Source organism: Pteronotus mesoamericanus, unplaced genomic scaffold (genome assembly GCF_021234165.1).
Source record: "Pteronotus mesoamericanus isolate MK-2021 breed Mesoamerican mustached bat unplaced genomic scaffold, CSHL_Meso_final scaffold_167, whole genome shotgun sequence".
Classification (NCBI taxonomy): domain Eukaryota; kingdom Metazoa; phylum Chordata; class Mammalia; order Chiroptera; family Mormoopidae; genus Pteronotus; species Pteronotus mesoamericanus.
Window position 1 is genome coordinate 817,563 of NW_026555308.1, and position 25,495 is coordinate 843,057.

Below are 25,495 nucleotides of genomic sequence, written 5' to 3' on the forward strand. Positions count from 1 at the left end.
GTGATAGGGTGCGGTGGCGTGACTAGCGTTGGCATCGTCCAATAGGCGCTGGCGGGCGAGCCTTGGGCTGCGCGGGGCCTGGCGGGAACTGCGGTGCGGCAGGCGACGGGGCGCCGAGCAGCAGGAGACATGTTTCACATTCCGGAGAGCGAGGGCGGCCGAGCCGGCTCCAGGTGCAGCGCGGGCGTGGGTTCGGGCGCGGCCGGCGGGGAGGCTGGCGGGTGACCTCACAGAGCCGCGGCTTCAGCCTCCGCATCGGAGAGACGGGCGAACGAGCGGACGTGCTCCCGCGCCCGCCAGCGTCTCGGCTGAGGGCTGGAGGTGCGCCTTTCCGCATTTTTCGTCCGTAGCGCGCCCGAAATACGTCGGCAGAATGGTCTGCTACTTCGGGGCGGGTAGTCCCGGGAGCCCGGACAAGGCGGGTGTGTTGGGGGCTGCGGGGCGCCGTCCTGGAGCCTCTGTTGGCGCCTGGCGCGCTTGTGGATGGCCCCAGGGAAGGTCACCATTCTGCAGTCCTCCTTAATCTCGCATCTTTTTGGAGCCCTCCCCTAATTTCGAAGCCCTGTGTAGCCAGGTGGAACCCTCCCCTAATCCTGCGGCCCTGGGAGGTTGGTGGTGCTGACCCTAAGTCCCCCAGCCCAGGAGCCAGGCTGTGCCACTGTCGTGAGCCCACAGCTCTGGGATATAGTTATTGCCCTTCCCTAGTACCGCAGCCCAGGAAGCAGGCAGGGGTCTGCCCTCCCTGCTTTGGTGACGGTGAACCAGGCCGCATTTTAAGTAATAGAAATGGAGATCTCATTGCACACCCCAGCATGCTTTCTCTCTCCTTCCTTCTTTCCTGCCTTCCTGCCTTCCTGCCTTCCTCCCTTCCCCCTGTCCCTCCCCTCCCTCCCTCCATTCCTTCCTTTCTTTTAAATCTTATTTGTTCTTAGAAAACTTCATTTTTTCACTTGACTCAGAGGTAGCTCTCAAAGAGGACAGCCTACATCTTTTGGCAATCTGTTCGTGGCGTTTTTCTTTGCCGCCTTCATCCTCTTAGCCAAAAGTTTGCAGCCTCTTATTTTTCTTAGTTCATTGCAGGACATGTGGAGTCACAAGACGCCGCATCTTAGGTGCTTTGGTCCTAGGTTTCTTCTTTGTTTAGGGGCTTTCTCACAACATGTTGGCAGACATCATCTTTAGACAGGTTGAAAAGTTTGTGGAGTCTTCTTGCTCTTTTGGGCCCCAGGTGATGAGGCACAGTAGTATCAGTGAAACCAGGAATATCTTTCTCCCCTTTATTAAATGACCAAGTTTAGAACACTAAGATTGACATCCACAATGCAACCCCGAACAGACTGGCACTGTCGCTCTCCAGTCCTCCTTGGTCTATGACAGGAATGCCCCTTAGCAGCCTGTGGACACAGCCATGGGTCAAGACACCCTGCTTCTTGGGGGAACCTTGTTTGTCATTCCTTCCACTGTTTTGAACCACATAACCTTTCCATTCTTTACCCAGAGCACCAGCAGCAACTTCTGTGGCCCCAAGGTTCTCATAAAAAGGATGAAGTTTGTGCTCATTGTCCACTTCAATGAATTTCTAGCAGTCAGTGGCTGGGAGGGAGGTGTTCAGCTTCATCTTGAAGCAGCTGACCACCTCAGAGACGCCATGAAAAAGAGCACACTTTCTTTTTAACTTTAAGGTGCTCTGTATATTAGAAGTAAGATAGAGCTGCCAAGGTCTGTCACGCCACTGGGGAGCCTGCTTGCACTATAGAATTTTGGGTCTTAAGATGTCTAAGAGTTTCTTTAGTTAAGACCTCTTCCGTAGAAGAGACGGCATGTAAGAAGACTGTTAAGATAAATACTGTGTACTAGATACTAAATAAAAGAATTGTTTAAACTTGCTTAAAAACCTTTAAATTTTGTGGAGTTAGGTTGATATTCATTAATGTGCCTAAAGAATTAAGTAGCCATTAAACCAGGGAACAATGAATACTAAACACTTGAATCTAAATCTATACTGATGGAGGCCAGGAGTTTCCCCTGGAGTGCTCAGGATGAATTGAGTTGTGCCTGGTAATTGCTGTCCTGCACAATGCACACCAGCCTCTTCCTAGCACTTTTCCAGTTGTGTCCCTTAAGTATATCCCCTCGTTGTTTACACTGCCTGACACTGGATGCCCAGGAAATGTTGGTTGAGTTTATGAATAAACGCTGTGAGTAACATTGATTTTATGGTAACTTCAAGCTACAGTCATTAGCTGCAGAGCTGGTGCTTTAAGGTAGTTCTCTACACTTCTTAGGGAGGTTCATTTTTGGAAAGGATATGAAAAGGAGAAAAGTCTACTTTCAAGACTTTGATGAAGGAAAAAGAAGTCTTCATAACTGGATCATTACATGTAATTGGAAGCTTCTGCTTGGGATCTGCTGGAAGCTTTGCATTTGACCACCTTCTTAAAGGACTTGATTAGCTAGCTAGACAGGCATTGTAGGGTTTACACTTTAATAGGCTGTGGAGGGGGGGAACTAAGTGGTGGGTATAGGATCACCGAGCCAGATTTTCTTTTCTTAGACCTTTATCTTTCATTTTCTTGATTATTTTGTGTTAAAGGGATTTTAAACTATAAAAGCCATCATTAATCTAAGGTCCTTCCTTTAAACTGGCAGGGGTGTCCAACCTTTTGGCGTCTCTGGGTCACACTGAAAGAAGAGTTGTCTTGAGCCACATACTAAATACACGGCAACATGTAAAGTTTACAGTTTTGTGGTGGGCTGCATGCACAGCCATCCTGGGCTGCATGCAGCCCGTGGGCTACAGGTTGAACACCCCAGGTATGTATTTGTAAAGAATTTTTTTTTGATCCTTCCCTGAGGATACATTTTTACTGATTTGAGAAACATAGATGTTAGAGAAACATCAATCAGTTGCCTCCTGCACGCACACCCACTAAGGACTGAACCCTCAACATTTTGGCCTATGGGGATGATTCTCCAATTTACTGAGCATCCCAGCCAAGGCTATTTGTAAAGAACTTAATCCAAGTCTGTTTCACTGTTTCTCTCCATACCTAACCAATCCCCAAAAGCTTTTCTGACACGGACAAGATCTTGGAGGTCAGGAACGTGGAGACCCACCGCTAGGTCTTGTTTTCTCTGCTTGTGCCATACATAGTTCCTGAGCTGTGTGTGCTTTTTATTCTTGTCACATGCCCCATAGTTTCTCTTTTGTGTTTTGAATATCTCTGTTGAAATATATTGAAATGAAAAAATAACTGGGAAGCAGCCCCACAATGTGGTTTCATCCCCGAAATGCCCGCTCACTGGTATTCCCAACTCCTCCCCAAAACTAGTGTCATAGTGATAACTGAGAGTAGAGCCACATTAAGCCATTGTTGTGGGTTCTGTTTTTATTAAAATGTCTATTTAACTTTGTCCAATTTATTTGAGACCCTGTTGAGGCAGCTGGTGCAATTTTTATTACTGCCGCATGTAGCTGTGGACCCCGTTGCCTTTGTGCTGGAAATGATTGCTTGGCTATTATGCACAGGAATCTGCTGCAGCATTCTTGGCACCAATAGTTTTTCCTTCTCCTGTTTTCAAAGTAAAATAAAATTCAGAAAAGTACAGAGAATAATGGAATAAACACTGTATTTCCACCACTTAAAAATAGCGTGTCATTATTTCAAATAGCTGTGACTTACCTCCTGTGTCTCGAAGGTACCCTTTGGTCACTAAGACCATAGACTTCAATTTGGGCCTCTCCTCCAAGGATGTCTTTGGAGTTTCAGTAACATTCAGTGCTTCTGTCACATCACTCCTAGACCACTGAAATCACCTATGCACCACTCTAGTTTTCCCGGTAAACCTGAAGCTTCTCTAGGCCAAGGACTTGTTCTTAGTCATCTTTCTACCTGCAGGGCCTGGCACAGACATGCCAGCAATTGGTGCTCAGCGAACATGAGTTGAACTGGATGAAGCAAGGGCAAGAGGCTGAGGAGACTTGGGAGATCCCGGAATGTAGAATGTGAGAGTCAGGAAAGCATCCTGAGAGCTTTGAATCAAGATGAATCTACCCTGAATCTGGCCTGACAATTTGTGGGACCCTGAGGTTTGAAAGAAAAGCTGTGTTTCAAATAAGTCAGTAAAGTGGGAATTTTAACTCATGACAACATGAGACTTGGTGTTAAATTCAGTTCAGCTCTGAAGATTGCAGGTCCCCATTCCCTCTTTCAAAGACATGGCTTTGTAAACCCAAGCATATTGGACCTGCTGTAGCTAGTCCAGAAAAATACAGAGGCTGTCATTGTGACCAGGGCTCTGTGACTTATAAATGCGTATGGGAGTCAGATGGCCTCACTGTGTCCATTATCAAAGTGAATGATCTAAAGTCCTATTCAGTCTTTTCTAATTTAATCTAGTTATTCATTAGTTTTAAGATGTTCTTCCTTCATGCAGAAGTAATGTCTATTTCTTCATTAAATCCTTAATGAAATCGTAACTGCTAAACAGGCGGCCACCTTCTCCTTCCTCCTGAGCAGACAGGTACTTCGGGCCCTGCGTGGAAGGTCTGCCAGTTGGGCCCTTGGCTGCTTCTGTAGTGTTGACTGGCTGGCTGGTCTCTCGCCTGGCCAGGGCTGGCATGTTTGCCCTCTGAAAAGCAGATGAGTGCTTTCTGCAGTCCTGCTTTACCTCCATGGAATCTGAGAACTCTGTTCACTTTAAATTACAATGAGTGATCAGCTCCCATCCTAGCCCTTTTGAGGAAACATTTTAAATATCCTATTATTTTTGTAAACTAAATCTTTGATAGTGTTTGTATAGCTTTCCAGTGAGGCTTAACCTGGAATCAGAGCTTTCCTGTGTTGCTGACCTCTGCAATTCCGTCTATTTCTAAATGTCACTGTTGCCTAGGACTAGTGAAAGAGCCTGGGCCACTCGCCAGTTTAAAACTCAATTTCAGTAGGTCCCCCTCTCTAAGATCATTTTAATAATCTTCCTAGTGTTCTAAAAATATGCTATAAATTCATTGTGCTACTGCTTTGTGAAAGTAGACACACTTGGGGTATCAGGGCAGGGCTTTGTGAAAATTGAATTCTTTAGTTATTGCAGTAATGACTCAAAGTCCTGATCTTTCTCTTCTGAAATGTCCACTTTAAAACCTCCAAGTTGTGCGTGTCAGCTTCCCAAGGATGGAGACTTCAGGTAGATACTGCTGCTGTTGTCTGAGCAGTGGGGATGCCACTGTTGTCCATAGCTGTTTAATTAGAATCAACCCTCATAGAAGGTTGGTGTGTTTTAAAGATGACACTTGGTGGATAATGCATTGATCTGAAATGAACAGTGGTGCTGGCAGGTGTGTTCTCTGATTTCTGATGTTCAGCATCTCACTGGTTATAACAGACTTAAGTGGAGATGATTATCCTGGTGTAGATTCTCAGGACTTCCCCGGATTAATGTTGGCACTCCCCATCGTCTAAGCTGACACTTTCCAATAGAAATGTGAGCCACATAAGGAATATTAAACTTTCTAGTAGGCCCATTTTAAAAAGTAAAAAGAAACAGGAAGAAGTGATTTTAATATAATTTAAACTATTATGTACACAATACTATTTCAACATGTGAACAGTATAAAAGACAAAGAGAAATTTTGCCTTTTTGTCTTTGAAATCTGATGTGTAGTCTACAATTGTAGCACATCTGAGTCCATCCATATCCAAGTGCCCACAGTGGCCAGTGGCTGCCCTTCTGAAGACTCAGCTCTGTGGATCAGACTTGATTTGTGGTTACATGGTGAGCTTCCCCCTCATTATTTCCTGGAGGCCTTTAAGAGTGACAGTGGGACATAGTTTGAGTTCTAGATCCAGGCTGCCTGGGCTTGGATCCTAGCTCTGCTACTCTTTGTGTGGCCTGTCTCATGCTTTCTCTCTATTTCAGATTCATGATCTGTGAAAATAATTCCTGCCATAGAGGGCTGTTGTGTAAGGTCTTTTAAAACTGTAGCTGGCATATGGTAAGGCACAGTATTAAACACCATGTTATGTGTTTATAGTATTGAACACTATGTGTGATAATTAAAATTTGTATTAAATTCTATACGGCTCAACTTGCCTGTAGGGAAACTTTAACTTACTTATAAGAGGTCCCAGCAATAATTTCAAAATATACACATTTCAAGAGGTTTTTCACATAACCAAGACATACAAAGAAAACTTGAGGGCAGTAAAGGAAGTTTGCCGTGTGGCCGTCTATAAACTAGTCATGCTAGTGTGGAATTTTTCCATAGACACATGTATGAAAGTACATGTGGCCCTGGCCAGGTGGCTCACTTGGTTAGGCCGTCATCCCATACACCGAGAGGTTGAGGGTTCGATCCCTAGGTGAAGCGTGTATAGGAAGCAACTGATAGATGTTTCTCTTGGTCTCTCACACTCCATTTCCTTCTCTGTAAAATCAATAAAAACATATCCTTGGGTGAGCATAAATTTTAAAAAAAGAAAGTACACATGCCCTGTCTAGTTATGGGCATCGAGATTCAGGTCAGCCATCCATCACTCATGCTTGCTCTGTGCTTGCAGGGCCATGAAGCCTCCGGGAGGAGCATCGAGTGATCTTTTCGGAAGTCCAGAAGAAGGTGTGCCTTCAAGCCGACCCAACAGGATGGCATCAAATATTTTTGGACCAACTGAAGAACCTCAGAACATTCCTAAGAGAACCAACCCCCCAGGTACTGGCCTTTGTGACTCATTTGTCCTTTGGCCTCTGCCTGTTCTTTTTTAGCTGCTCTTTTGATAAAATTTCCATAGATAGGTAGGTAGGTAGATCAGTAGATGGATTGATCCTTTCACGTATTTTCTGGTACAAGTTATCCCTTGCCATCAGAGTTCTGGAATGTGAGGAAGGATTTTTCCTGACCTTTAAATTGAAGGTGACTCGATCATTCTTGAATTGTCCCTCTCTGTCAACAGACATTGACTGGGTGTAGGTTCTGAGGATGCAAAGACTCCTGCTAGGGAGACTTTCCCAGTTGTCCCGTGGACTCTTGAGATTCCTAAGATTGTGTACAGATTACTCAAAAATGTAAACATTTTTCTTAGGAAGGAAACTTTTAATCATCTTGTTGATGGGAATGAAACTAAAAAAGGAAGACTTGGTCTAGCACACATCCACATAGTTCTTACCCTACATTCTGGTGGTTACAATAGAAGAGAATCTAGAACAATGTTTTCCTTGACTGATAGACTGTCCAGTTGAGTGACCATACAGTGCTAGTTACCTGAAAAGTTCCCCCCTGTCTACATCCATGAGGAGAAGCAAGGTTCATCCCATCCTTAAAAATTTGAGAGACCAGACATAGGAATCAGTATTTCAGACAAGCAGTAAAATCAGAACCAGAGCTAGGACTGCTTGCCACTCCACTTCAATTCTGGGTACACATATTTTTATTTTTTTACTTTTGGACAGATATACATGCGAGGGGGGACAGCAAAAGATAGGAATTTTTTAAAATGTGTGTTTATTCTTACATGTTTCAACTTCAGTCACCATCAGAGCCTTTAAAATATCTTCCTTTTGATGCAGTACACCTATTGAGACATTTGTTTCACTGCTCAAAACAATGTTTGACCTCGTCAATTTTGATGCCTTTTAGTGCTTCTGCCATTTTTTTGTTTCACCTCTTCCTAGCGGCAAAACTTTTCCCTTTGAGGACTGTTTTCATTGGGGGAAACAGAAAAGTCGCTCAGAGCAAGATTAGGGGAATAGGGAGGGCAGGGCATGGGGGCCATGCTGTTTTTGGTCAAAAACTGCTGAACACTCAGTGTGCTTTGGGCAGGTATGCTTGTAATTCACCCATCATGAAATGGGCAAACACGTTGAGTCTTCAAAAAAAAAAAATTCACTGAAGCTGAATGCAGCCTTTCACAGCAATGCCAGCTGGTGCACTGATACGGATGGGTCCCTAGAACACTCACTTAGCAGGGGATGCCTGTACTACAAGGGACCAACCCTCTAGAAGATAATGGTGAGGGTTTTTTGGATTTCCCCTGGTATTTGACCAAACCCAGAGGGGAAAGAAAGCAGTAGATTCAAAAGCCAGTGTTGTGTTTGGTTGGTTGGGGGTGTGGAGTTGGTGTAGATATATTTATAGTAGAGAAGCGGGTAGTTTTACTAAGTTTGTAATGTTCTTACTGTATCCAGTTTATGGGTGTAGGGCTAGGAGTGGTCAGCCTTGCACATCCTTTGTGCCAACAATAGCATAACATTGGGCCACGTGGCATATTGAATCAAATCTGAGGCACCTGAAGGTGGACAAGCCCGCTCCCTTGGCCCTGACTCAGCAGAGTACATTGTCCATGGGGTGTTGAGTTCCCTGGAAGGTGTGACAACTTGGGTACAGAACCTGGGAGCCAGTAGCATCTATACGATCTGGTGGTAGTTACATGGGTGTTTGCTTTCTCTTTTTTGTGATAGTTATGTCTTATGAACTTTTCTGTTATGATGCCCCAGCTCTAGTGCCCAGTGGGCAGCCTAGGCTCCTCTTGACTGGAGAATGAGAAAGCCTCTGTTGTGCAGTTAATTACAAGGTGTATCAGCAACAGCATGATTCCCTGTGCTGAGTTCCTGCCTCTTGTGGTCCTGCCAGGTGGTTTTTAAAATTATCTGTGATGGCCCTAACTGGTGTGGCTCAGTTGCTTGGACATCATCCTGTAAAGGAAAGGGTTGACAGCTTGATTCCTGGTCAGGACACGTACCTGGGTTGCGGGTTTGGTGCATGTGAAATTGATGTTTCTACATGAGTGTTTTTCTCCTCTTTCTCCCTCCCTTCCCCTCTCTCTGAAAATAAATAAATAAATTTTTTTTTTTAAATTTTTAAAAATTATCTGTGATGTATTCTCAAGGGAAGCCGGAAACAGAAAACTGCTAGCTATGTCCCCAACCTCAGGCCTAAACTCCTGCCCTCATTTCTTTTTCAGTCTTGCAGACTTAGCCCCACAAATCTCCATCAAGAGGGCCTGATTGAGAAAAGTGTGCAGGGCAGAGTGTGTGACTTACTATGTGAGTCACTGAACATTTACCAAGTATTGTCACACCCAGTGTTTCATTTGTTCCTCATTCATGTGCTTTGCTAGTCACCTGGTTTAGATCATCCACAAGTTTTTTCTGGTGCTCTAACAAGATTGATATGTGTGGCTTGTTTAATAATAGGCCAGGGAGTGTGCTAAATGTTTTCCATGTATTATTAGGTTCTCTCTGCAAACCTAAGGAGGTAGGTGGTATTACCCCCTTTACAGAAAAGGAAACTGAGGCGCATGGAGATTCCCTGGTGTGCCTAAGCCCCGCAGCTCATTGGTAGCAGAGCTAGCCGTTGCATATGGGTTGTCCTGACTCTGGAGCACCAGATTTACCTCCTGAGGATATCTTTTGGGCTAAATTTCTCAAAATGGAATTGCTGGGTGATTTAAAATATGATAGATATTTCCAATTAGTCTTCTGTGGGTAGCCAGTGCTCACCATGACGTATGTGATGCCGCTCCTCACACTCTACCACCATACTGTCTTCTCTTTTTTTTTAATCCTCACCCAAAGATATTTTAATATTAATTTTAGAGAAAGAGAGAGAGAAACATTGATTGGTTGCCTTCCATATGCACCTCAACCAGGGATAGCACCTGCAACCTTTTGATGCATAGGATGACACGCCAACCAACTGAGCCACTTGGCTAGGGCCAGACTGTCCTGTCTTTTACAATTTTTTTTTGAATCCTCACCCGTGGACATGCTTATTGATTTTTAAAGGGAGGGAGTGAGAGGGAGAGAAACATCGATGTGAAAGAGAAACTGATTGGTTGCCTCTCATGTGTGTCCTGACTAGTACGTGGACTGAACCTACAACCTACGGATGTTACCTAACTGAGAATTGAACCCATAAACTTTTGGTTTTCAGGGTGGCACTCCAACTAATTGAGCCACATTGGCCAGGGCTGCAATTTGGTTCTTAAAAAAGCATAACTCGAGCCCTGGCTGGTGTGACTCAGCAGACTGAGTGCCAGCCTGCGAGCCAAAGGGTCACTGGTTCAATTCCCAGTCAGGGCACATGCCTGGGTTGCAGGCCAGGTCCCCAGGAAGGGCCATGTGAGAGGCAACCACATATTAATGTTTCTCTCTCTCTCTCCCTCCTTTCCCCTCTCTCTAAAAATAAATAACCTGTTTTTTTAAAGTATATTTTGAATTTATTTTTCTTCAATTGTGGGTGGATTGCGCACCTCTTCCATCTTCAAAGCTGAATTTATCTTTCAGGTAAAATATTGAGTAATGGACATGCAATGTGACTACTTTAAAAAAAGTTCAAAAACAACTATATTGTTTAGGATTGGACATTAAAACTGTAAGAGAAAAAACAAGTCTCTGGCTTCTAGAAAATTCAGGCATGTGGTGACCTGGAGTGATGGGGAAGAAATACCCAGGTTTCTGGGGCTGATAGCATCTGCAGTCTAGTTTAGTTACATGGGTGTTTGCTTGCTTTATTTGTGACAGTTGTGTCTTACGAACTTTTCTGTTACATTTACAATTTAAAAAATGTTTTTAAATGAGCGATGCCCCTAGCAAAAACTTTTAAATCGAGTCACTTTTAGCTTCCATTTTTTATTTTATTATTTCCTTTGTTTAATCCTCACCGAAGGATATATTTATTGATTTTAGAGAGAGAGAGAAAACCATCAATGTGAGAGAGAGAAGCATTGATCATCTCCTGTATGCACCCTGACTGGAAATCTAACCTGCAGCCTTTTGGTGTACGGGGTGATGCTCTAACCAACTGAGCCACCTGGCCAGGGCTTATCTTCCATTTTTTAAACAGGTGAATGTGCACTGTAAAAAAATAATTTACTTAAGCATAACCAGAAACAATACAGTAAAGGGATGGCTTCATGCAGTAGTTTTTCTCCACTTTGTGGTCTAGACATTTTTGCTAACAACACACTGAATAACAACAGCCTAGCGGCATTACTGAGGCCTTATCCACTTCATGTATATTAACTCATGTATCTCACTAACCACCCTAGGAAGATATTATTATTATTTATACCTTGTTAGAGTTGAGAAAGTGGAGACAAAAGAAGGTTGAAGTCACTCATCTGGGCTCACAGAGTAACTGTTTGAGCAAGGTCTTCACCCAGCATCTGGCCACAGATGAACTGCCCTTAACACCATGCAGTGCTGGTTTCCCAGCCCAAGAGTTTCCAGCTTGGGGTTTATGGCTTCTTGGGATGTCCATAGCCAACAGCCAATGTTCAGAAGGTTTGTAATCACCCTAATTTTATATGAATGTGTGTGTGCACATTCTCCTGTAGAGCAGTCCTACATATTCTGTGTTCACCCACCTGAAAAAGTCAGGGCACCCCAGTCCAGTCATTCCTTTCTGTGTTCTGTGATTCTTATGTCCCCCCTAGAAGACTGGCATCCTGGAAGCCAGTCTGCTTTAGAATCCATTCTAGCAGCGGTGGTCTGAAGGCTATCGAGAGAACAGGTTCCCTGGTGGAGCCTACTCCCCTCACACAGAGCTCTCGTCGTCCATATTGTTCTTAAGGGTTCGTGGCCTGTGTCAAAACGGTATGAGTTATTATAGCTAAGCGACTGTAACCATTTTTCCTTCTTCAGATATGAGCAAAAAAGAACAACACCTTCTTTTACATTGTCATTGTGTATTATATAGATTGTTTTGCACCCTTTCTCACTGAACGGTACATTCAGGACATAGAAAATACGGCCAACATTTATTGAGCATTTATGTCCTGGGCATTGTTCTAAGCATTTGACATATGAGCCACAGTAATCTTCTCATAGTGCTGCAAAGAAGTTCCTTTTATTGGGGTATAGAATGGCGGAGTAACTTGTGTACAGTCCTGTAACTAGTTAGTGGAATGTACCTTTTTTATTCCTTTAAGATAAATTGTTGGTGCACCATAGCCATAATCATAATGGGCCCCCTCCACTTAGCATAGCGCTGTGTGGAAAGGAGGTGCGTGCTTAGTGTTTGCTGAGTGAGGAAGAGATGATCTGTCGGTGAGGCATTTAAACATTGGCCTTCCATGTCCAAGCCTTAGTCATCTCCTCATAAGATAAGAAGTTACATCTTAGATGTATTTTTTTTTCTTTTATTGATTCCAGTGAGAGGGAGAAACAGCACTGTGGGAAGCATCAGTCAGTTGCCCCTTCTACGTACCCCAACTGGGGACCAAACCTGAAACCCAGGCATGTACCCTGACCGGGAATTGAACCTGCAACTTTTCAGTCTGCAGGGCAGTGCCCAACTAACTGAGCCACATTAGTCAGGGCTTAGATGCATACTTTGATTATGGCTTATCAGATCACTTATACTTGGCAGCAAAGATATTAAATGTCTGTGATTTGATGACATACCTAGTTGTTCCTGGAAGTTCCAGCCAGAATGAGGTCAGAAAATGACTACTAAATATTATTTTTCCAAATTACAGGTTTGCCCGTAACAGAGTATGTTATTCAGTTCTATCTGTCTGACCTAAAAACTTAGAAGCTGTTTGCTTTTAATCTACTAAAGAACTTTTCATGGGTTTGATAAAGAAGATTCTTCATTTTTAAAAAAAGAAGCATGAAAGGTTCAGGGTTAAAGAAGTTCTATGGCGGAAAATAGTTTTATGGCATCTCAAGCCTCTTGCCTGTGGAGGCCAGGCCCAGTTGAGCTCAGTTCCAGAAATGGAGTCCCCAGCAGGCACCTGGTTGAGGGGTTAGGTTTGATGTAGGTCTTTAGGAACTCTGACCATCCCAGCCTTTTGGCCTGAACTCAGGACTGGACTAGAGTGTTACTGTGAGAGGAGGTCTCTGAAATAATGAATGTGGAAGGCAGGAGTGGATGGATGTTGTGGGTTCCTCACTATTCTATAATTGTTTTCGCAGGGGGGAAAGGAAGTGGTATCTTTGAGGAATCAACGCCTGTGCACACTTCACAGCGTCTGAACCCACCTGGTGGGAAGACTAGTGACATTTTTGGGTCGCCAGTGACTGCCACTTTACCCTTGGCACACCCAAACAAACCCAAGGTATGGACTACATTCACATAGCAGACATGAAAGTAAGAAAAGCAAACATTGAGCCAGTTCTTTTTTTCAAAAGCTTTGAGTCAGCTTTGACATGTTATTAGGAAGAGACAAGAAGAGTGATGATTTTTCTGGGTACAGTCATTAGTAATTGAGTTTTGAAGCTCCTCTGAGTCACCAGAGAAATAAATTCCACCCTCTTGATGACTGAGCTCTGGGGGAAGCTGGTCTTAGTGTGTGGGTAGCAGCGACTGCCCACTGCACTCAGGCTGCTGTTCTCTGCACATCACTGTGGGATGGTAAGAATAGTTGTAAAATTAAACATACAAAAGAATAGTTCACATTTCACAGAAATGTCAGTTTTTAGTGGTCATTAATAAGTACAACTGCATTAGATTAAAGTTCACCAAGTATTCAGAATTCATGGGTTCCCTAATTATACTTTTTTAAATCTTATTTGTCACCTTTGGAGAATTCCAGAAGACCAGTTGATTATGAAAACTGCTCAAGGATAGAATAAAGCATTTAGACAGTGTTTCCTGCATGAACTATACCTTAGGATAACAGTCTTTACAGGGAAAGTTGCTTTTTATAAAAGTACTCCAGCCTATGAATGAAGAAGGAATATCAGAATTCAGATAGCACCATTTTGCAGACTTGTAATGAAATTGCGGATGTTGGCAGTGGTCATCAGTCGCTCCCAACAAGAGACAGACCAAAAACTATGGGTCCCATAACAGAGGGCCATCATGGACTACCTTTGAATTCTTATCAAAAAAAAAAAAAAACAGGCCTGAATCAAAACAAACCTCATTTAATCAGCACGACAGGGATTCAATCAGAGTTATCCAAAATATAGGAAATTACATGGCAGAGAGGGGGGATGTTCAATCTTTTAAAAAATACTTAAGAATGCAGTCCCTATCAAAGTCCCAACAATGCTTTTAAAAAAAAAAAAAATAGGAAGACCCATTTTAAAATTCATATGGAATCTCAATGGACCACTAATAGCCAAAAAAATCTAGAAAATGAAGAACAAAGTTGGAGAGTCTTTCCAATTTCAGAACTTACTACAGTAATCAAAACCGTGTGGCACGGGCATAAAGATAGACACGTAGTCCATTGGAATAGAATTGAGAACCAAGAAAGAAATTCTCACATTTCTGGTGAATTGGTATGTCCACAAGGGTGCCAAGATCATTCATGGGGGGGGGAAATAGTCTCTTCAAAAGATGATGCTGGGAAAAGTGGATAGACACATGCAAAAAAAGTGAAAGTGCACCCTTACCTTACACCGTATATAAAAACTAAAAATGGGTCAAAGACCTACATTTAAGGGCTAAAACTATAAAATTTGTAAGAAAAACTTTAGGGACAAGTCTTTATAATGATTTGACAGTGGTTTCTTAAATATGACACCAAAAACACAGGCAACAAAGTTTTAAATAAATAAATGGGGCTTCATTAAAATGAAAAACTTTTGTACATCAAAAGGTACCAACAACGCAGCATTATTTGTAGTAGCCAAGATATGGAAGCAACCTTAGTATCCTTTTAAATGAATAAAGAAGATACACATTTATACAATGGAATTATTACTTACCCATAAAAAAGAATGAAATCTTGCCATTTGCGGCAGTATGAACCCAGAAGGTATTACGCTTAGTGAAATAAGTCAAACAGAAAAATACCATGCCATTTCACTTCTTTGTGGAATTTAGAAAAATAACAAAGTAAAATGAACAAAGCAAGCAAACTTACAGATACAAAGAACAAATTGATGGTTGCCAGATAGGAGTGGGGTTGGGGTGCTGGGTGAAAAAGGTAAAAGGGATTAAGACGTACAAATTGCCAGTTATAAAAATAGCCATGGGGAAATAAAGTACAACATAGAGCTTATAGTCAGCAATGTTATAATAACTGTGTATGGTGTCAGATGGGTAGTAGACTTACAGGGGTGATTACTTCATAAGGTAGGAAATGATAAATGTCTAATCACTATGTTGTACACCTGAAACTGATGTATATCAACTGGAATTAAAAAATAAATTTTTAAAAAAGACTACTGAGAGAATGAAAACACAATCCATAGAATATTTGAAATCACAAATCTGATTAAAGTTTGCTATCCAGAATATATAACGAATTCCTACAAAAAAACAACAAAAAGGCAGCCCAATTCAAAAGTAGGCAAAGAACTTGAAGAGACATTTCTTCAATCAGCACATGAAAAGATGCTCAATCTTAATAGTCATTAGGGAAAGGCACATGAAAAACCACAAAGTGTGAAGTACTTCACACTCACTAGGATGACTATTATCGGGAAAAATAACGCCTTTCCCACAATGCCTTTCAGCTGACCCAGCTCCTGGGGAGCACACCGCTTGCCGGTGTGCTCTGGCTGCAGGAGAGTTGGCACCTGAGTTCAGGTCCTCCCTGGCACCTGGAGACCCCTGGTCTGCCTCCTCCCTTTGCCCTTCCTCCCCACAGTGGTGCCAGTGGTGGTCAGGTGGCTGTGGCTGCCTCGAGACACAACAGGATTTAAGATGACCAGTGAGGAACCTCTTCCCAAAAAGGTTCGACTGAGTGAGACAGTCTTCAAAGTTATGACACTGAAGTGAGTTAGTTTTAAGATAGAAACAGTATGAAGCACATGTGCAAGCTTTGGAGGGCATGTACACAGAACCAAACTCTCTAATGATGTAACTGGCTTAAGGGAGTTGGAAGAAAAACTAAAGTAACAACAGCAAGGTCTGCATGCAGGGAAAACATCCTTGTAGTGCAAGAGTGTACTACTCAAATACAGCACCTCAAGCAAGTCCAGCCGCCCAGTGTTGCCGAACAAAGATCAACAATGGTTGACCTGTGATCAGCTTGTTTCTTCTAAAACTGAAAGGTGAACTGAGAGAGACTAAAGACAACCTGGAAGAAGCCCAAAAATGAACTGAGTGCCTAGAAGTTTATACCTAATAGGTAAACAAATTATACTCCCCAGTCAAGACTTCCCTGACAGTCCCACTATGAGAAAGCAGTGTTGGGACAGCCAAGTACTCATTTCCATACCAAGACTCAGACTTTATGAGCCAAAAAAAAGCCACATTCTTACACTATCCAGCTTTAATGGTTAATGTAAAACTTACAAGATGAATCTTGTATTTCAAGTTTTTTCTCTTCCCCTGCCCCTTGCTTCAGAGCTCTGATCATGTTGGACAATTACAAGGAAGTGGCCATCTCCAAAAAATTCTTCTAGAGTGTGTAGACACTTGAGAAATGTTTCTGTTTGAAGAAAGAGGAAGAAACAGTTCTTAAGTCTGTGGCACACTGGGTCTTCAGGCAGTTTGGAGGAATGAAAACTAGAGACTTAAAATCATGAATTGAACATGTAAAATTCCAGTAAAATGTAAAAATGGAATATGCATCACTCTTAACATTGAGCATGGTGACTTAGAGGCACTGTGTGTAAGTTTTGCCAGTAGACTGTGGACTTCATGATTGTTCTTGGACTTCTTGGTCAAAACTGAGATAAGTGAATTTTGCCTTTAAAGGGTTTATTTGCCAAGAAACAGTAGGTATAAGAGAGTCAAATAATAGGTATCAGTTCAGGTAGTTCATATATTTAACCATTTAGTTTGGAGCTCTACTTGAATGAGCCTTAAATCAATGTGGTTTTAATTAATGATTTGTTTTTTGAATGGTTTCTAATACTGTAGATAATCTTACCTAGGACTAAATAGACATGAAGGTGTGGTATCAAACTTCAGGTTCAAACTGAAGCATTATAAACATTCTAGCATTTTTCACAACTAGATTGTATAAGGGTATTGGCTGTGATGAGACTCGCTGTTATTTTTTTAGTAGTGAAATTTATTAAATCCCCATTCCATTCAACAGGCACATGTTGAAAGAGCATTGTCATTGATATAAATGAGGGAATATGTTCCATCATTGTGTTTGTATCTTCGGTATCACAGTTTTTTTTTTAATTTTTTATTTTTAAATCATGTTTATTCTATTACAGTTGTCTCAGTTTTTCCCCCTTTGCCCTCCTCCACCCATCCCTCCCCCACCCCCCACTCCCGCAGTCAGTTCCCCCTCTGTTGTCCATGTCCATGGGTCATTCATACATGTTATTTGTTTAGTCCCCTCCCCTTCTTTCCACCATTGTCTTCCTTCCCCATCCCCTTTGGTCACTTTCAGTCTGCTCCATGTTTCCATGCCTATAGTTTATTTTGTTGAATAGATTTCACTTAGCATAATATTCTCCAGTTCCATCCATGTTGTCAATAAAGGTAGGAATTCTTTCATTTTCCTTTTTTTTAATGCAGATTTATTTACTTATTTGTTAAATGTCAAATCCATTATAAAGTATTAAAAAAATTAAATCCATTATAAAGTCTTAGCAATTAAAACAACATGACACCAACACAGAAATAAGTAGATCAGAGAAATAAAATGAGCATTCTAAAAAAAAAGTATATATATATATAGATTAAATTGATATTTCAAATCAATGGGGAAAATAAGGCTTATTCAACAAATAAGGTGCATGGACAACAATTACTTGAAATAAAAAAACAAGTAGCCCTATTTCACATGCTATACAAAAAGTATTCAGGTGAATTAAAAATCAATATGTAAAATCTAAGGAGTTTTAAGAGAAAATACAAAATAATATTTTTCTTACCCTGAAGTAAGATATTCAAACCCAGAAGCTATAAAGTAAAATATTGACAATATGGCTATATTAAACATTTAAGACTACACAGTAACATACATATAAAGAAAGTTAAAGGACAAGGAATAGAATAGGAAAGTATTTGCAACACATCTGAAAAAGGGTTAATCGTTTTTGGGGGTTTTTTTAGGGAAAAAATTCTACAAACAATCAAAAAATGGATAAAGAATACAAAAAAGTCATTTAAAGCTGTTTAAAAATCATAGAAATAGGCAAGAAACATACAAAAACAGGTTTAGTTTCAACAAATAATAAAGTAATTAAAATAACATCATTGTCACAATCAGATTAATACATATTTTAAAATATTGGTAATATCAACTATTGGTGACTGAAAGTAATTGGGTATTCATAGACTCTCTTCATCTTCTTAAAGCAGTCCCTTTAGCATATTTAGCAGTGCTGGTTTGGTGGAGGTGTATTCCTTTAACCTTCTTTTGTCTGGGAAACTCCTTATTTCACCTTCCATTTTAATTGAGAGCCTTGCTGGGTAGAGTAGCCTTGGTTGCAGGCCTTTGCTTTTCATGACTTGGAATATTTCTTGCCATTCCCTTCTGGCTTATAGTGTTTCTGTTAAGAAGTCAGCTGCTAGCCGTACTGGGGCTCCCTTGTTGCCTTTAGGATTCTCTGTTTGTCTTTGATATTTGCCATTTTAATGATAATGTATCTTGGAGTGGGCTTCATTGGGTTCCTCTAGAATGGGACCTTCATACTCACTAGGTTCTTCTGGTGCTTCCTGGACTTGTGTGACTTGCTCTCTTCAAATTAGGGAAGTTTTCCATCATTAATTTTCGAGCAGGTTCTCTATCCCTTGCTCCTCCTCTTCTCCTTCTGATATCCCTATTATATAGATACTATTACGTTTCAGGTTGTCCTGCATTTCCCTAAACGCCTCTTCATTCTTTTTGAGTCTTTTCTTTTTCTTGCTCTTTCTGGGAGCTTTTTTGTACATTAACCTCCAGCTCACTGATTCATTCCTCTGCTTCATCTAGCTTGCTTTTGATTCCTTCTGTTGTGTTCTTCAATTCAGAAATTGTATTCTTCATTTCTTCTTGCCTTTTACTGATAGTTTCTATGTCCTTTTTCATGCTGATATAATTTGCAGCAAGTTCCTCGTAGAAATAAATTTCATTTATTTCTCTTTCTGGGGATTCCTCCTTTCCCTTCAACTGGGATGTGTTTCTTTGTCTTCCCATTATTTGTGAGACTCTTCTTTTTTGCTTCCACTTCTTAAATTGATCTGTCCTGATTTCCTGACTTTGTGGTATGAACTTCTGTGGTAGGAGACCACTGTTTTTTTCAATCTGGATCTGCCTCTGATGATGTCAGATGTTGACCCTCTCTGACCTTAGGCAGTCTGTTCAAGACTTCCAGGATTTTTCTCTCTGTGGCTGTCCCCTTCAGCTGTTAATCTAGTCACTCTGCACTCAGCAGACCATCCTAGACACCACAGGGCAGGGCAGAGTCCTTCCGGGGGTGGGGGCAAGGTTATTGGGTCCTCTTACGGCTGCTGCTGCTCAGGGGAATGGTCTGCCTGAGCCACTTGGCTGCTGCCACATGGGGGAGGAGTCAGCACTGGGATCCCCCTGGCTACTCGCTCCATTCTCTCCCCAAAGCCTCCTTTCCCAGTCTCCTCAGGCATCTCTAGCCCACTCTGCCCCCACCTTTGCCGAAGACCAGGGTAAGTGGCTGCAAATAAAAATTTATGCGTTGGCCCTTTAAATGGCTCTTTACGTCTCCAGCTGCCTGTCTCTGGCAGAGAGCAACTCTGCCGCTTTTTGCAGCTGGCTGTTATCTGTGCTCTTTTTGGGCTCCGATGCTGTAGGCTGGAGATCCCTGCTTATGATTTAGACCCCACTCTTTTCAACAGGATCTAACTGACTATTTCAATATCCTTCTGGCGCTGCCACACATGGGCGACCTGCCTGCCTTCTCAAGTCTCTACCGCACTCCTTACCAGTTAGGTTGTGCTAAAGTTGGGCTTCTGTCAGTCCGAGGTTATAAGGCTCCTCGCCTGCTCTTGGTCAGCTGTTTGTTCCAGGTGATTTCTCCACAATTTAGTTGTAATTTCAGATTAGTCCTGGGAGGAGGTCAGTGTGACTTCCACTCACTCCTCCACCATCTTGATTCTTGTATCACATTCTTGATATTAAATGGGCCTTGAAAAAAAAAAACAACAAATGTTATTTTTTGGCCAGGATATGGAGAAATTGAAACCCTCATACATTGCTGTCGAGAATGTAAAATAGTGCAGCCATTGTGGAAAACAGTTTGACAGTTTCTGAAAAAGTTAAACATAGAATTTACCATATGATTCAGCTATTCCACTCTTAGATATATATCCCCAAATTTTGAAAACAGGAACTCAAATACTTGTACACCTATTTTAATAGCATTACTTACAGTGTCAACCAACAGAGGAATGGATAAACAGAATGTGCTATGTACTACACATGTAATGGGATATTCAGCCATAAAAAGGAATGGCATTTGTAATACATGCTCCAACATGGGTGAGCCTTGAGAACATATCCTAATGTTCTAAAATTTGACTAAATGTTAGATATTTAAGGAAGCCTTAATTTTTGCAGCTGTGAAAATGTGTTTTTTTTAAGGCCACATCTTGAATTATTTGTTAAATGAGTTAATGAAATTTCTGGAATTTGCTTTAAAATAACTCCACAAAGAAATGGAGGGATTGAAATTGGGAGAACTGTGTGGCTGAGACGAGGATGGCATGAGGTGATGTCATTGTTGCTATACAGTGGGTTATGAGGGAGTTCATGGTGCTGCTTTGTTCATGGTTTAAATTGATTGAAATAAAATCATTTTTAGAAGTTAAAAATGAACCGAAGTCATCCGTCCATGCCTTAATTTTCATCATTCTTCTGAATGAGGGTTAAAAGTTTCTGAATCACATATTGACCTGGGGTTTGCCTTGTTGCAGGACCACGTGCTCTTATGTGAAGAAGACCCAAAATTGGACCTTAAAGGTGAGCTTCTGTTCCTGTCTCTTCCTCTGAATGCTCTCACTCTGGAAAAGTTGCTGGTGCACCCCAGAGGGTGAGAGAGAATACTCCTGTGCCTCTTGCTGAGAAAAACCAACAAGGTTGTGTTTATTGACAAGAGGATTGAGCATTTGAAAAAGTCCAGGGAGATGGGCTAGGTTAGTTCCTTTTTTCTTTTTTTAAGATTTGAAAACATTTAATGCACTTTTTGTCTTTTTTATAATAATACAATTTTATTATTTATTTTAATTAATTTATTTTTCCAAATACATTTGTCTCTGCCTTCCCCCCACCACTTCCCCTGCCCCCTCCCTCTAGGAGGGAGGGCTAGGTTATTTCTGATGAAAGCTTTTTAACTGGTCACCATTGATTTTCCTTCACTTCTTGTCATTATTAGCCTAGGCCTAAGACCAAGGTTTCCTGTTTTAGAAGCTGATCTTGTGTAGGGAAGGGCAGAGATCCAAAGTCTCTAACATACTTGTGGCTGAGGATAGAACCAGCAGAACTAAGGTCAAAAAGAAGGGCATAAGCAGAGCAGGACAGGAAGGATGAGAAGAGAGAATGTGAGGCTTGACACGGTGGGGAGAGCTGGTGTCTCCATAATCCATCATCCAGGGAGTGAGCTGTTCCCATGGTGGGGTTAGTTGTCAGACTCTTAATCCCACCATGGTTCTGTAAGCCAACTGTGAGCACTGATTTCTGCCCATTTTTGTCACCATTTCCCTCAATTGGTGACCAAGATACATGGGAATTTATTCATTGAAGAAGTCCAGAGTAATGGTGCCAGAAAACCTTGTCTCATCTTGATAGAGCCTCCAATTAAGGCCGCCTCCCTCTTTTTTAATTCTCACTTTGAGATAGTTTGCTTTTTATACTTGAGGTGAAAAAAAGGGAAACAGAGTCCAACAAGCAATATAAAGAAGTATTGAACTTACTGAGGAATTTACCAAGGATTGCTTATACTAAGCCCCAGCTTTAGGCCCAGTTCAAGAATAGCCTCTGCTTATAATAAGTGAGCCTTCTTGGTACAGTGAAGGCCTTCCTCTTTGCTTTTCTCCCTTTTCCCATTACAGTATGCATTTCTTGCTAGTTGGTCTGTGTTGCAGACTTTATGTGCACAGCTTGGCCATCCAGGTATTGAGGAGCCTCTAACGGGATCATTTGCTGACTTTGTTCCACAGCTGCAACAAGCACCTTGTCCAGAGAAGAGCTGGGTGAGAAAGGTGGTCCAAGAGAAGCAGCAGACCGTGCTCAGGAGCCCCAGCCCACGCCCACTGTTGACAGCCATGAGCCCAGGTTGGGCCCACGGCCTCGATCTCACAACAAAGTCCTGAATCCACCTGGAGGCAAATCCAGCATCTCTTTCTACTAGAGAAGCTATTGCTTCCCCTGTAGCCAGATAAGAAACTCAGAAGATAGCATTTCAAATAGTTTCCTTTAGTCCAGAGGAATAGGGGGTGGGAGAGGGTCTGTTGCGTATCTGAAGCCACTGCTCAGGTTCCATTGCCACCGTGGGAGCTGCAGAGGACCTCACCTTCCAGACTGCTGAGAAACATATCTTTGTGAGAGGAAAATGTGACTCCTTGATGAACTCTGTAATTTTGGATGTGAGAGGAACTCTCAGATGCGTTGGGTGGGGGGCTGGTGCAAGGCCACGGGAGCCTGATGAAGTGGGGTCTTCCATGTCCTCATTGCATTGGCAGTCTGCCAGCCAGTTGGGTATCTAAAAATCACTTAACATAGTAGCAGAGTTTAAAGCCTTAGAAAGAAATCCAGAAACCTTGAGAATAAGCCAAAAAGTTGTTCTAAGTCTTACACTCTACAGAGAGATTTTTACCCTGATCCTCTGGGGTGATCTGATAGGAATCTGCCTTTCACTCAGGAGGGACTGGTCTTTGTCTATTCACAGACTGGTTTTGCTTGTGAATTGTTTCTTTTTTTCTCCCATTCCTAAGTCTGCCAGCTTTTACCAATGGTGTGGACAGTTCCTCTGTCTGCAAGGCCCACTGACTTCTGCAAGGCTAAAACAATCCAGATATATCCAGGAAATTGAGTTATTTCAATCCTTCATGTGTGTTACTTTATTCCTGTTGACATTGGATAGAAGAGGTGCTTGAGAGCCTTGGATTCTTAGGTTTGAATTCTTTCATAATACCTAAAGAGCTATTCTTAAACAGCAGCTTTACATAAGTGACTATTGACTGGTCTATTTCTGACACCTTTCTAGAAAAAAGTTACTCAGGTATACCAAAGAAGAGTTTGCTTAGGCCACCCTTTATAAATCTCTGCAGAAACTCTGGAGTGTATTCCTTTTTGGAAGAGACTTGGAAACCTTAGGCGTACGAGATTTACTGGTTTGTCAGCAAAGTCCCAACTGTCCATTCAAGTTGCTTTACATCAGGCAGAAGTTTCTTGAATTCAGCCTCTTAAGGGGAATAGTCTCCATTCACTCATGTTGGGCCAATAGTCAAAAGAAGAAAGTGTGGTAGTGACTTTTGTTACAAGTACGTACAGAGCAAATGCCACGTGGTAGAAATGTCTTCATTAACTAAAATTGAGGAAAGAAACAGCTGTGTTTAGTTACAGTCACAGTGGCTGAGACATTAAGTGCCTGCAGGAGCTGCCTGCCAAACCCCACTTCTTACACATGGCACATGGAGGGGATCTGCATGTGGCTTTGTGAACCAAAGAGTTTCCCTCCTTTCAGTTGTCCTTCTGACTTTGGAGCCAAGAAATACACATTCCATTTGACTTTATCAAGTACTTCCTGTCTTCATGCATCAAATAGTCATTTTTTAAAAAGCTATTTGGAATTCAGGCCTTTTTTTTCCCCCCATTAAAAAATGTCATACGTGATGGTTAGCTTTTAAGGCCAAATATACTAAGTTGTTTAACTTACAATGAAATGTGCTAATGGTAGAAATGAGCTGCCATTTATAAGTGCATTTTGTCTTTCACATACAAGAAAATGATTTGTGAATTCCAAACTGGGTTGCTAGGAAGAACCCTGACGTTGTACTGCTTGCCCTTGTGGCTTCACCCCCACTGTCAGCCCAGTGAGAGGAAGAACTCCAGTTCCGTCCACTGGCAGGGATTTCTGGGGTGGACGTGGGAGAAACTGAAGATGAGAAGCCCGGGGGGATGAGGACAACATGAGCTATAGCAAGAGCCTCTGGGCAGCAGTGACAACTCCAGCCTTTACTCTTCTCATCTTTTCCCTCTTTTTCCTCCATGGAGCATAGGAGTAGGTTTAGAGTGCCTGGGCAGTCTGGTCACTCGGAGAAGCAGAAGAGGAGTTTCTGTTCCTGTGAGCCTGTTGGGGATGGTCATCTGTATTTGGAAAATGCTCTATACATTAGGGCTGTATTTGGAAGATTGATTAACTATTAGCATTCTGTTCTCAGCCTCTGAGCTGCATTGAGAAATTACCAGTCTGTGTTTTTATTAAGCCTTAAAACTTTATGTGCATTTGGTGCCAACTTTTTTCTAGAGCTGTATCAAAAACAACACACCTGTACTTACATGACAATGTAATTTTGATAACATTTTGTTATTTTCACAAGGCAGAATTGGGTATAACAGTTGAATTAAACTTAGTAATCATGCATTCAGAGTCTTTGCCTATTTGTTTTCTATGTGTCTGTGCACACGCTTTCCTTAACATCCATTCTCCAAAGTGCCTGATCACTGCTCCTTCCCTTACAGCTTTTCATCGGTGAATGTGTTTACTGCTTTTTTTTCTTTTGGCCAAATGATGCCCAGACTAATCTTCTCTAAGGTTATGGATTTAGATTTTTTTTCATTTGAAAACCAGAGATTTAGCTTTGAGTGGAATGAGTGGGAATGTGCAAGAGTTTTTAGTTTCCATAAGTTAATGATCCTTATTTTTTCCTTGCACCATTTGTTTTCCTAAAGAACTGAAGGTATTGGACCTCCCTCTGAGTTGGTTTTGAAACTCTCCAGTGACAATGATGAGATGAGGTGCCAAGCTGTTAGGGTTTGCCTAGAGATTCAAGTCCTGTAGAGAAAACACAGATTGAATGTCTTTCCTTCTTATATGTTAGCTATTTTCATCCATCCTACAAGCAAGGTTAGTATCCTTATATATTGTGCATGATGTGGGTTCAGGGTGATGAAACTTCTCAGACTGCCCACCTGGAGAGTTCCCCCCGCAGAGGTGCCACACTATTCAGCCTGCTGGGTCAAGGCCAACTACCAGGACAGCACTTCAGAAAGAAACCCGACATGGGTTACCTTACATGATCTCTTCCTTTTTCTTTTTTAAGATTTTTTTTTTTTAAGAGGGGAAGGGAGGGAGAAGAGGGAGAGAAACATTGCCTCTCACACCCCCCAAAACTAGGGATCTGGCCCACAACCCAGGTATGTGCCCTGAGCAGGAATCAAACCAGTGACTTCCATTTTACAGAACAACACCCAGCCAACAGCCACACCAATCAAGGCATGATTATTTGTTCATCTGAAAACCTGTTTGGGAGTACAGAGCGTGTTCCAGGAACTCGGCTAGGCTCTGGCAACATCACCTATTTGCAGCAGCTGCTCGGCCACAGGTGATCACTGATGTCTCGAAGTTGTCAGAACCTGTTTGTCTCCAGAGGCGACGCAATGGCTAAGTCTGAAAGGACCAAGGTGGCTCTATCTATATTATGGTGAGGGGGTGAATAACATCAAAAGATTGCCAC

General features: G+C 42.0%; 1 protein-coding gene and 1 pseudogene across 1 annotated transcript; both read left to right on the top strand.

Moving 5' to 3' along the window:
* Positions 1–96: 96 nt before the first annotated feature.
* On the top strand, positions 97–24,402 carry JPT2 (Jupiter microtubule associated homolog 2). Its single transcript, XM_054589388.1, has 5 exons — positions 97–173; positions 6,558–6,706; positions 12,913–13,055; positions 20,735–20,780; positions 21,977–24,402. The coding sequence occupies exons 1-5, from the start codon at positions 130–132 to the stop codon at positions 22,165–22,167; spliced, it is 573 nt and encodes a 190-aa protein (XP_054445363.1). The 5' UTR covers positions 97–129; the 3' UTR covers positions 22,168–24,402.
* On the top strand, positions 15,599–16,029 carry LOC129083585 (pre-mRNA-splicing regulator WTAP-like; annotated as a pseudogene).
* Positions 24,403–25,495: the final 1,093 nt, after the last annotated feature.

What these genes read in the sequence shown, in the direction of transcription:
- JPT2 (XM_054589388.1), top strand. Translation starts at nt 130, where the DNA reads ATGTTTCACATTCCGGAGAGCGAGGGCGGCCGAGCCGGCTCCAG. An exon ending in GGCGGCCGAGCCGGCTCCAG is followed by an intron (nt 174 to 6,557) that starts GTGCAGCGCGGG and finishes CTGTGCTTGCAG; the next exon opens with GGCCATGAAGCCTCCGGGAG. An exon ending in CCCAAAATTGGACCTTAAAG is followed by an intron (nt 20,781 to 21,976) that starts GTGAGCTTCTGT and finishes TTTGTTCCACAG; the next exon opens with CTGCAACAAGCACCTTGTCC.